This window comes from Galeopterus variegatus, unplaced genomic scaffold (genome assembly GCF_000696425.1).
Source record: "Galeopterus variegatus unplaced genomic scaffold, G_variegatus-3.0.2 Scaffold157, whole genome shotgun sequence".
Lineage (NCBI taxonomy): Eukaryota > Metazoa > Chordata > Mammalia > Dermoptera > Cynocephalidae > Galeopterus > Galeopterus variegatus.
The window spans coordinates 517,796-529,556 of NW_007726268.1; the positions used below are offsets into that span (position 1 = coordinate 517,796).

Sequence of the window (11,761 nt, forward strand, 5' to 3'; positions counted from 1 at the left end):
TCCTTCCTTTTTTTTTTTTTTTTAAAAAGATGACCGGTAAGGGGATCTCAACCCTTGACTTGGTGTTGTCAGCACCACGCTCAGCCCGTGAGCGAACCGGCCATCCCTATATGGGATCCGAACCCGGGGCCTTGGTGTTATCAGCACCGCACTCTCCCGAGTGAGCCACGGGCCGGCCCAGAATTTCCTTCCTTTTTAAGGCTGAATAACATTCTATTCCATGCATATATCACATTTTGTTTATCCATTCATTCATGGTGAACACTTGGGTTGTTCCTGCCTTTTGGCTACTGTGAGCAATGCTGTAATGAAAAACTAAGATCTTTAATGCAGGTGTTTTAAACTGAAGGCAAATATCACTGCTTGAAAAGTAACCATCCTTCCATGCCACTGTGATAGGACGTTCATAACTAACACACAGAAGAGGGAGGCCCAAGCCCCCACTGGTCTGGAGTTGGAAGATAATCTGGAGAGAGGCCTTGAGAGGAAGTGCAGGGTCTAGATAAGTTCTGAGTTCTCACTCCAGAGCCGTATTGTCTAATGGTTAGAGCCCTGGTGGTGATTTATTTGTGGCCATAAGAACTTTAAAACACATTTAGTTTGGGGTAGCATAGAATTTTATGTATTTATTCTTCCACCCCCCTGAATGGTGCTGGTAGTTTATCATAACATAGAGCCTTGTTATTAAGACGATGACCAGCGCAGAGCCGTCATTTATAAGATATGGTTGGGAAAACACCCTTGGTCATTTTAACATAAATGAACATATTTTCATTGCACTCTAATTTGTGCTTTTCCAGGGTGATCAAAAAGGGTCATTCAGTAACTGTTTTCATATTAAGAGCTTGGCACATATCCATATTAATAAATACTGTATATGTGATTGGAAGTGCAGTAATGCTTCAAATGGTTAAGAGAACAACCATCCATAATTTTGAGTTGTGTGTATACCCAATTATTAAAGTGCAGATTACTTAAAATCATTCATAGAAGTCCTAGTTATGGGCCTTTTGGAAAACTTCATGAAAAGAAATCCCCAAAGTGAGATCAGATATTATTGTGAAATCAGATGAGAATTCACTTTATTTCATTTAATGGGATCTATACTAGCTTTGAGCTCTGTCAGCTTTTTTTTTTTTTTTTTTTTTTCCAAAAGATGACTGGTAAGGGGATCTTAACCCTTGACTTGGCGTTGTCAGCACCACGCTCACCCAGTGAGCAACCGGCCATCCCTATATGGGATCCGAACCCATGGCCTTGGTGTTATCAGCACCGCACTCTCCCGAGTGAGCCACGGGCCGGCCCTAGCTTTGAGCTCTGTAAGGTGAAATTAGAGATATAGTCCATTGTCTGATGTGAAATTCTAAAACAACACCTTTAATGTATACAATGGCCTGAATTTAATAGGAGCAAAATTCAATTTAATATTTTTGTGTGTTTGACATTTTATTGAAGATGTTCAGGTGGGTATAAAATGCAGTCTTCATATTCATGCTTGGTAGAGGCAAAAAGTGAATTATGCCAGAGTGTTCATTTATGAAAAGGTCCCAGAAGAATGTCTTGGGGACGGTCGAGCAGACCCAGGGAAGTGGGCTGGGAGCACTGACTTTCCCTTTCTCAGGGTGCCTCTCAACACTGACCTTCCTCCTGCTTTCAGTTCTGGGAGGTGATTGGCGAGGAACATGGGATCGACTCAGCTGGGAGCGACCGTGGGGCCTCAGCCCTGCAGCTGGAGAGAATCAGTGTGTACTACAACGAAGCCTACGGTAGGGCTGGGGGGCTGTGCTAACAGTGGTCCAACCACCCGGAACACAAGCAGAGAAAGAGCAAAGGCCCACGAGACTGAAATGTCCAATGAGTCCTGGCTGGGGCAGGTGGCAGGCAGAGCGGCAGAATCCCCAGGTGGCAGTCTCCGGCCGCTGCTCAAGAGGACTGGGGAGAAGTCACTGAATGGGGCATGCATCTTTACACAAGCAGCTTCAGCACCTACCTTCCTTTTTTGTTTTAAAATGAAACCCAGAATCATTTCCAATAGGAAAGAACAGAATCTCTGTTGCTGTCAATGCAAAAAAGCAGACAGTAATGGGAAACATGTTTCTTAGGTATTTTATAGATTTGTGTCATTGTTGTTGGGGCCAAAGATACAATGGGAGGTATTCACATCTTTATCAAAGATCCCTTTCTAGAGTACCCATGTGTTTTTCTTTTCTGACCAGTATCACTAGGTTCTATTTAGATGAAACACTAACTTGTGGAAAAACAACAGTGTGCTGACCGATTCCTATTTTTCTACACAGGTAAGAAATATGTGCCCCGAGCAGTCCTGGTGGACCTGGAACCTGGGACGATGGACAGCATCCGATCTAGCAAATTAGGAGCCCTCTTTCAACCAGACAGTTTTGTCTACGGTAGGTTTTTTCAGAAGGTTCCACCAGGAGGAGAGGGGGATGCGTCCTAGCGGATCCCTTCTCTCCTCATCCCTCTCTCTCCCGTGCCTGCTCTTCTTTCTGCCACAGGTAACTCTGGGGCTGGCAACAACTGGGCCAAGGGCCACTACACCGAGGGGGCCGAGCTGCTGGAGCCGGTGCTGGAGCGGGTGCGGCAGGAGGGCGAGCGCTGCGACTGCCTGCAGGGCTTCCAGGTGGTGCACTCGCTGGGCGGGGGCACGGGCTCCGGGATGGGCACGCTGCTCATGAACAGGATCAGGGAGGAGTACTCGGACCGCATCGTGAACTCCTTCAGCGTCATGCCGTCCCCCAAGGTGTCGGACACGGTGGTGGAGCCCTACAATGCCGTCCTGTCCCTCCACCAGCTCACCGAGAACGCCGACGCCTGCTTCTGCATCGACAACGAGGCCCTCTACGACATCTGCTTCCGCACCCTCAAGCTAACGACGCCCGCCTACAGGGACCTCAACCACCTGGTGTCCCTGACCATGAGCGGCGTCACCACCTCGCTGCGCTTCCCGGGCCAGCTCAACGCGGACCTGCGCAAGCTGGCGGTGAACATGGTGCCCTTCCCGCGCCTGCACTTCTTCCTGCCCGGCTTCGCGCCGCTCACGGCCCACGGCAGCCAGCAGTACCGTGCCCTCTCGGTGGCCGAGCTCACCCAGCAGATGTTCGATGCCCGCAACACCATGGCAGCCTGCGACCCGCGCCGCGGCCGGTACCTGACGGTGGCCTGCATCTTCCGGGGGAAGATGTCCACCAAGGAAGTGGACCAGCAGATGCTGTCCGTGCAGACCAGGAACAGCAGCTGCTTCGTGGAGTGGATTCCCAACAACGTCAAGGTGGCCGTCTGTGACATCCCTCCCCGGGGGCTGAACATGGCTGCCACCTTCCTAGGCAACAACACAGCCATCCAGGAGCTCTTCAGCAGGGTGTCTGGGCACTTCTCCGCCATGTTCAGAAGGAAGGCTTTCGTGCACTGGTACACGAGTGAAGGTATGGACATAAGTGAATTCGGGGAAGCTGAAAGTAATATTCATGACTTGGTATCCGAGTACCAACAATTCCAAGATGCCAAAGCAGTTCTAGAGGAAAATGACGAGGTCATGGAGGGGGCAGAAGTGGAACCCGAAGATAAGAAATGCTAACCACAAGAGAAGCTGTGTGATGGAGTCACTTACAGACCAGTTTCTTGTGAGATGAGTGTTTTTCCTGCAGCACTCCAAACCCTGTTCAGCACCGCAGCACAGTGAGTGTCATGCGCACTTATCATTAGCTTTGACACAGGGACAGTGGGGAGAGGGGACCCGGGAAATAGCTGATAGGCTTCAGGGCCTCCTGCTGACACTTACTAACCTTGAAGAGTTTGATATTCAATGCACACTCGTTAACTTTTTTTTTTTTTTTTAAATAGTAAAGTGAATTTATCATAAAGCACTTCCTTTGTTTCAAAGTGTTTATTGGGTACTTACTATATGCCACTGCAGTTAATGTTCATTTTTTTTTTTTTTTGTCCTTTTTGAGACTGGCTGCACTGCGGCCAGCCAGTGAACGCTGTGATACACCGGTCATCCCTATATAGGATCCGAACCCACAGCGGGAGCGCTGCTGCACTCCCAGCGCCGCACTCTCCCGAGTGCACCACGAGCTCGGCCCAGTTAATGTTCATTTTTAAACTCTTTAGCATCACTGATAAGTACCCTGGAATCCTTAGTGCGCATCCTGGGGCTGCTAAGACTATTACCTTAGGTTCTCTGATCTTAATGAATACTGCCTGGCATCCTGCTTTCTTCTTATGCTTGCTGGCCTCCAGAAGAGCCAGGTGACTGACTAGCTCATGGGGAGCTAGAGCCAAGATAAAAGTGAGTGAACGTCCACTAGTAAATTGTGTAGACCTTGTGTACACCTCAGTACACTAACTGGAAAAGGAGAAGGGGAGGAAAGAACAGTCACCATCTTCTCCACAAATATACCTGGACAAAAAATAAAGAATAAAAAAAGACAAGCAAAACTAAAAAATTCCAATTCTCTGATCTTTATTTTTGAGTAGCTAGCTTTTAATATATTTATATATTTTGTTTCCTATTAGTGTTAGATTCCAGGAATTCATTAATAATCATCTTTGGTTTTCCTTTTAAAGGCTATTTTGAAATGCCCTTTTCAGTCAGTAATAACCCACCAAAAATGCTCTGCAGCCTCTTTGCTCTTTGAGAAAGGGCACACCGCACACTGGGCAGCCATTCAAATGTAGGAATTAAGCAACGGCTGCAGTGTCCTTCTTGGTTACGGAGGACATCGTCTCATTAGGGAACTTTTACAGTTCAAATTAATTTGCAGAAGTTGCCATAAATGTTTGCACGATGACACAGCTTTAACCATTACACAATTTTAATCTGCTCACATTACAAAAGGACCAAATACACAAGAGTGTAATCAAATCACCCATAACTTCTTAATCGCAGCTTACCTATTTCTGACATGCAGCACTGCCATCCCTCCCAGTTCCATCAGGGTTTTAATGTCCATCTAGAATTACCACTGAGCTATACTATTTGATCCATAGATAATGGAAAAATGCTCTGACCCTCACTGCAGCAAATATTTACTTGCAGGCAACTGGGTTCTCATCTGACTTGCTTTTGTAATCGGCAATAATAAAATAGCAGGTGGATGGATGACAGCTGCTCTTTCTGAGAAACTTCACTCTTTCCACATATGCATCACGAGGAAATAACTAAAAACACATACCAAGAGAAAATTAGACCTTGCTGTCGGTATTATTGACAAACCTTCTATTTACAAAATTAAACACAAAACAATGTTTTAAACACTTTCTACTTGTGGTTCAAGAAACACTAAATTTTAGCAAGAAACTGCCCCTATACACTATCAGTTTGAAGTTAATAACATCCTTAAATGCTAAAAATACAGCCTGTGATTATGTAAGAATTTACATACAAGCTTCCTCTAGCGCTTTCCTTCTCAAATCTAAAAAGGCAATTAAGTGGATGCAAGGAGAGATATAGATTTAAATCTTAAAAAGCCTGCTGATTTATATTACTGCAAAGATTCTTGTTTGCTTGGTAGTAATCATTAAAGTACAAAGAAATTCAATTTTATATGGCTAAATTGCTTTATTTCAGACCAAGTAAATTCCTTTTCTTGGAGCCTAACTACCCAGACTGATTAATTTGAAAAGTTAAAAATATTTGAAAATGCATCTCACCATCCTACCCTTTTGTATGGTAGAAATAGATAAAAACAAAAACAAAAACAAACTAGAAACCAAGAGAAATCTGTCCCTTCTCATTTTGAAGAGCTTATTTCTTCAGCAGTCTGGTTGCTACAGCGACATTGGTCTCTCGGAGACCGAGAAAGCAGAATCACCGAATTTTAGAATTTGTCCGGTTCCTTCAGTTCTCACATAAGGATGCTAACACAGATGAAGATTTACTAACTCTCTCAAACATTACCTAACTAGGTAGTTAAATACCCACAAGTCTGTCTTGTGGGTCCCCTTGTTATTCGGGCAGTTATCTTAACAGCTACCCAGCAGCACTGGATGTAGGAAGTTTATTTCAACACAGTATAGGTTCAGGATTTTTCTTAAAATCACAAACAGCCTCAAAGAATCTTTGCTGAACAGTTTGTCTTTTACTCAGTTACTTTAATCCTTTCCATATCATAAGCCCTGTCCCCGAGTCTCACCTCTAATTATCCCATCTGCCTCCGTAAAAAATGACTTATCTCTAATTACTTGGCTGGAAATAATTTAGATCTTTGCCTATTACTTATTTCATTTGTCTGGTATCAAAAAGGCCCTACAGCCTCATGATTCATTTATTCCTGTTCCCTGTAATAGAAGACACTTCCTAGAACCCTAATTTTGGGGACCGTGGCACTAAATGAGGGGCTGTAACTTGCAAACAGGATGACAGCCCTGAGGTGCAGGACTCCATGGACTCCTTAATCTGCTGCTGTCCAGAGGCACTGGCTCTCCCACTCAATCTGCTGCTGCTCCTCGCATGCCCTGTGATGAGAATTAAATAAAACCTATAGGTCAACTGTCAGGGGCAGGAAGTCATCCCAAGCTGAGAACAAAGACATTTTCTTTGGCTTGTCCTTGGCATTGCTGAGAGCGGCCCTGATAAATTATTGGGAGCTTAAGTACCATGGTGACTAGTGGTCCTAAAACAGTGTATCTAAATTTCCTATTCATACTTACTTGTCCATTCAGTTAAAATCAAGCAGTTAACTGTGCAACAGTGTTTTATTTGGCTAAGTGCTTCCAAGTTTCAAAGAAAGATAAAACCAAAATACTTGCAACAATTCTTCATCTCTAAGGAATGAGTGAATGGCCATGCAAACACCATGGAACTGTTGTAATCATCAGACCTGCAGTCAAGAATCTTACAATCATCAGAAGTTAACCTTTTTTTTTTCCTGTGGCTGGCCGGTAAAGGGATCCGAACCCTTGACCTTGATGTTATCAACACCACACTCTAACCAACTGAGATAACTGGCCAGCCCGAGAATCTTAACTTCAGCTGGGCCATCAACTCAATAAGCTAGTTATTGAACAGCTTTGCCTCACTTCCTACGAGAAATGCTACCAGAATATAAAGATTCATTTCCAAACCAACATGAACAGTGTTTTGTGCCTCAATTCTAACATCAACAGTTCTTCTCCATATGTTTTAAGTACACAATAAAAAATGAGTACTGCAATTTAGTAGTAGTTTAAATTTGTTCTTGTAACCTATCCTTTTAGTAACTATTTTCATTTAGGTTACTGGCTAAGCAGCACTACTTAGTGATGCTGCTGCCTAGACAAAAGGGTGAGGCCAGGGGGTAACATCGCATTCTGATGTGAATCTGCAAAGATAAGGGACGACAGACAGATCCTCAATAATGGCATCTAATTTAGATCACCAATTAATGACATGAACAGAACTTTTTATTTTGAGACATTTTCAAAATGTCTTCTCTCTCTCTTTGGTCACTAGATATTAAATATGCTCTTCCCCTCTTTAAGAAACTCTGGTTCATATGGTCCTGACCATGCAGTTGTGCAAGTAGTGCCTATAAAGAGAAAGAAAAGTCTGATGGAAACGAAAAACCAACAGTAAGAGTGAACCACACTTCAATTTATTAGCATTGTCAATTTATGAACAAGACAGGTATTTTTTTTCCCCCATTTAGTGAGATCGTTTTCAATCTGCCATAACATGTGCCCACACATCTTCACCTTGAAAATGTAGCATTTCAAGTCAGGGTCTAGGAGGAAAAAAGAAAATGCAAGAGTTGCTAGCTAGTTCTTTGTGTTTTCTTAAAAACCCAACATGAATATAAGAAGTAGCTTCCTTAGAGTGGATTGTATAACACAACTACAGCTACAGTTTGCACACTTGGTGTTTGGTTTGAAGAAGTGCTGCTTCAAGTGCACGGCCTCAGCTGATCAGCACTTTCTGGCTCAGTAAAATTAAGCATTCTCCCAGCAATTAAGAAACAACCCAGCTTTTAAAAGACACTAAATTTTCCCTGTGCTAATGGGGTGGGATCCCCATCTCTGCAGGACATAACAGAGAGGGGCCAACATTTTAAGGGAGCTGGACGCTACTTCCTGACCCCAAGGTCATCACAAAGTCACAGGAGTTCGATGCAGAGTCTGGTTGGGCTCTGCTGCAGAGAGAGGCTAAGTGATTTTCTCAGTTAGCTCACCGTTAAAACAAAACAACCCAACATAAAACCAGGTCTTATTACTCACAATTATGAGATTAGACAGAGAACCCCTAGAAAAACAGATAAATTCAAAACACCACATCTCCAGACTTCTAATAAAATACTTACTAATTCAAAGTGAAAATGAAAAGTGCTTAGGGAAGATAGTTCTAATAAGTAAAACTGCTCATAACTACAAGCTGCCAAAGGATTAATATTTATCACGTTTCTGTGCTACTGTGGCTCTGAAGCTTTTTAAAAGCAAAACAAGAAAATTAAATCTGAAAAACATCTCTCTGATAATTTGCCTTGCTTATCTTTGAAATACCAATGTCAAGAAAATAGTTTAGTTTAGAGATCAAATCACTTTTGTACTTTGGAGCTCTTTTGTATTTGAACTTATCAACTGTACAAAACTCTCTCTATTGCATGAGAATGTAACTACATCACCAACATCTCTGAAGAAGTAAAATGAACCAAACCCTCTGAAAGCATAATAAATTTAGCAAACCAGTGTTCACTGCGAGGTCCTGTAGATTTTATTGCTTGATAAAATAGCAGGACCCTTGCCTGTACTTGCAGCCCTTAGTTCAGGAAGTAGTGATTTGTGAGAACATTAGCAGACATGGGGGAAATAAAAACCAACGAATTATAATTTTTCATGCTCCTGAACTGTTACATAATTCCAATAGCAATTACAAAAGTGGGAAGTTTATCCTCCAAATTATTTGATTTTGTGCAGACAAATGAAACAGGTTTAATTAAAATAAGATGGCTCTCCACCTAAGCACTGCTAAATGAACTGAAAATCAATGTGCCAATTACTTCTGCTTGTCAGGGCCCGAAAGGACATTCTTTCATTACACCATGGGACTTCTATAACCTGTGTGCTTTAAACTATTATCCTAATAACTGACTTCCAAACACAATGATTGACTAAAAAATGGGCAGAACCCAAAACTAAAATTACTTTGATTTTATGTTGCCCTAAAAATTTATGACAACTCTTCTTCTAAATAAATAGCAACTTACGGATTATTCCTTTTTTACTTTCACAATTTTTACGCTGCTGCCTGAAGTCTTCTCGGCAGTTGCTTTGAATTCCGTCTTCAGTGCATCTCTCACTGCTTTTGCACAGATCTGGGAGTATCGGATGTAGCTAAGAGAAAATGAGAGAAGATATAAAGTTAATTACCAACAATTCAGCCAGACACTTGTGTTACTGAGCGTTTGTTTTTCTTCCTATACTTTTAATTTTGGTTTGGTTGTACATTACCGTAGAACTGGATTTAAAAATGACTAATGCCAAAAGAAATCTACACAAAGAAAAACAAGACTAAAAAGAAATGTACCAAAATATTAGTTGGTGTCTGGATGAGTGACCTTCGATTTTTCTTTATATTATGTTTTCTCTCTTTAGGGTATATTAATTTAATAGGGTATATTAATTTAAAATAAAAGATGTAGGGCCAGCCCGTGGCTCACTTGGAGAGTGTGGTGCTGATAACACCAAGGCCAAGGGTTTGGACCACTATACAGGGATGGCCATAACCGGGAGAGCATGGTGCTGACAACACCAAGTCAAGGGTTAAGATCCCCTTACATATATATATAAATTAAATAAATAAATAAATAAATAAATAAATAAATAGATAGATGGATAGATAGATAGATAGATAAATAAATGGTGCAGAAATATTTTTAAAGATCCCATAGCACAGAAAACAGATCAAAATGTTAACAGAAGGGCCGGCCCGGTGGCGCACTGCGCTAGTGCGCCGCTTGGGAAGCGCGGAGGCGCTCCCGCCGAGGGTTCGGATCCCACATGCAGACCGGTTCCCGCTCACTGGCTGAGCGAGGCGCGGGGGCAACACTGAGGGTTGGGATCCGTTGCCGGACACGGAAAAAGACAAAAAAACAAAAAAAAAAAATGTTAACAGAAGGGCCGGCCCGGTGGCGCACTGCGCTAGTGCGCCGCTTGGGAAGCGCGGAGGCGCTCCCGCCGAGGGTTCGGATCCCACATGCAGACCGGTTCCCGCTCACTGGCTGAGCGAGGCGCGGGGGCAACACTGAGGGTTGGGATCCGTTGCCGGACACGGAAAAAGACAAAAAAAAAAAAAAAAAAAAAAAAAATGTTAACAGAAGCTATAACATGAATGATTTCCCATTTCTCTACTTAAAGTGTTTTTTCTTACAAGGTGTATAATTAAAAGAGAAAAAAATATTTATAGTTAAGACAGTACTTTCTCTGATAAATTATTTAAAGGTTTTCCTGAGAATACTGCATTCTTTCTCGCAAGTCTGCCACTGAAAGTACTTAATAAAGGTTTCTAAATTAAACTGAAAAGTCCTTAGAGAACATCATCAATTCTAATAAAATATCTAAAAGCTTGCATCCTGTTTGGTAGACAGACTCCCATCAATATCTTATTTACAAAAGATGGCAGATCACTTTTCAACTGTTTGAATACAGGAAGGGGGTGGGGGAGTGTTGTTTGTTTTCTCATGTTTTCAAATTGTTTTGGGGAGTCAGAGGTAAGAGTTCCAACGCCTGTTTCCACTCTTCCTAACCGGGTGGCCTTCAGGCTGTTCAACCTTTTCAGCTTGTTTATTTACCTGTAAAAACAAAATGATGATACCCGCCCTGTCAGAAGAGGAAGGACAAAGTGTGAAAAAGCATGGATCGCACAGTAGGTGGATTAATAAATGGTATATGTTACTAGGACTATCATCCTTTCAGTTCTACAAAACTTTGCTTGACTTCAGCAAGTCGGGTTGCTCAGTTGCTGTAGGATAATCATATACCCACAGAATATTCCCACTGGAAGGTGTTACCCCATCTAGTCAACAAGGTGCACCACCTGGATGGACCAAGATACTGATGCTCATTCAGGTGCAGAGGCAAAGAATCAGGTGTGACACCGAGACCAATGGTTTCCCCATTACACTAAGCGCCATGCCCTCGAGTGGGTTCCACACCTGAGCTCCCCAAGAGCACCACCACTCAGCTTTCAACAGTTTACCAAGGGCTTTCCCCCCTTCTACTGGTAAGGAAACCTGAGAACTGGAATTAGCTTAAAATAAAAAGATAAATGTGACTTTACGAAAGACTCCACCTCCATGCTGGAAATAAAAGCCTAAAATGCTAACAAAGGTTTGTTACAACAGGATATCTCCCCGCCCCTTTTACTTCCCAAATTGTGTGTCACTGAGTTACTTCTACGACAGAGACGGGCACAACTGTGAAAGACATGACCTTCCTACGTGACAGTCGCCCTTCCCGGGGCACTCCACCGCGCCGGCCAGGGTTGGCCTCAGCACGTGGTGGGCCGCCGCCCGGACAGCGGGAGGGCTGGGAAGACTGGCCCGGCCGCCCCGCCCCGCCGGCCTTTGTCCAGAGCGACGCCATCTTGGCGGCGTGGGCAGCGGTCACGCGGGGTTACCGCGCCCGCAGTGACCTTCTGACACCGGGACGCGCGCGGGCCGGCGGGCTCCCGGGCCCACCCGTCGCGGAGGCCCGGGCCTACCTGAGTCCAGCCTGTCGCCAGTAGGCCACCATGATGTCGCGAGAGTGGGGCGCGTCGGGCAGAATC

General features: G+C 43.6%; 2 protein-coding genes across 2 annotated transcripts in view; one reads left to right on the forward strand and one right to left on the reverse strand.

The window, feature by feature from the left end:
* The window catches only part of TUBB1 (tubulin, beta 1 class VI), a 4,700-nt gene extending 1,105 nt beyond the window's left edge, over positions 1-3,595 (forward strand). The window contains exons 2-4 of the mRNA XM_008593348.1: positions 1,658-1,766; positions 2,298-2,408; positions 2,517-3,595. Of these exons, the coding sequence (XP_008591570.1) occupies positions 1,658-1,766; positions 2,298-2,408; positions 2,517-3,595 (1,299 nt within the window). The remainder of the gene's footprint in view (positions 1-1,657; positions 1,767-2,297; positions 2,409-2,516) is intronic.
* Positions 3,596-7,573: 3,978 nt separating this feature from the next.
* On the reverse strand, positions 7,574-11,755 carry ATP5E (ATP synthase, H+ transporting, mitochondrial F1 complex, epsilon subunit). The gene is made up of 3 exons (XM_008593274.1): positions 11,696-11,755; positions 9,201-9,327; positions 7,574-7,724 (listed from the first exon to the last, which is right to left on the reverse strand). The coding sequence occupies exons 1-2, from the start codon at positions 11,725-11,727 to the stop codon at positions 9,204-9,206; spliced, it is 156 nt and encodes a 51-aa protein (XP_008591496.1). The 5' UTR covers positions 11,728-11,755; the 3' UTR covers positions 7,574-7,724; positions 9,201-9,203.
* Positions 11,756-11,761: the final 6 nt, after the last annotated feature.

Coding starts and splice junctions, on each gene's coding strand:
- ATP5E (XM_008593274.1), bottom strand. CDS start 11,727: ATGGTGGCCTACTGGCGACAGGCTGGACTCAG. Junction 9,328..11,695: donor TGGCGACAGGCTGGACTCAG/GTAGGCCCGGGC, acceptor ATTTTCTCTTAG/CTACATCCGATACTCCCAGA.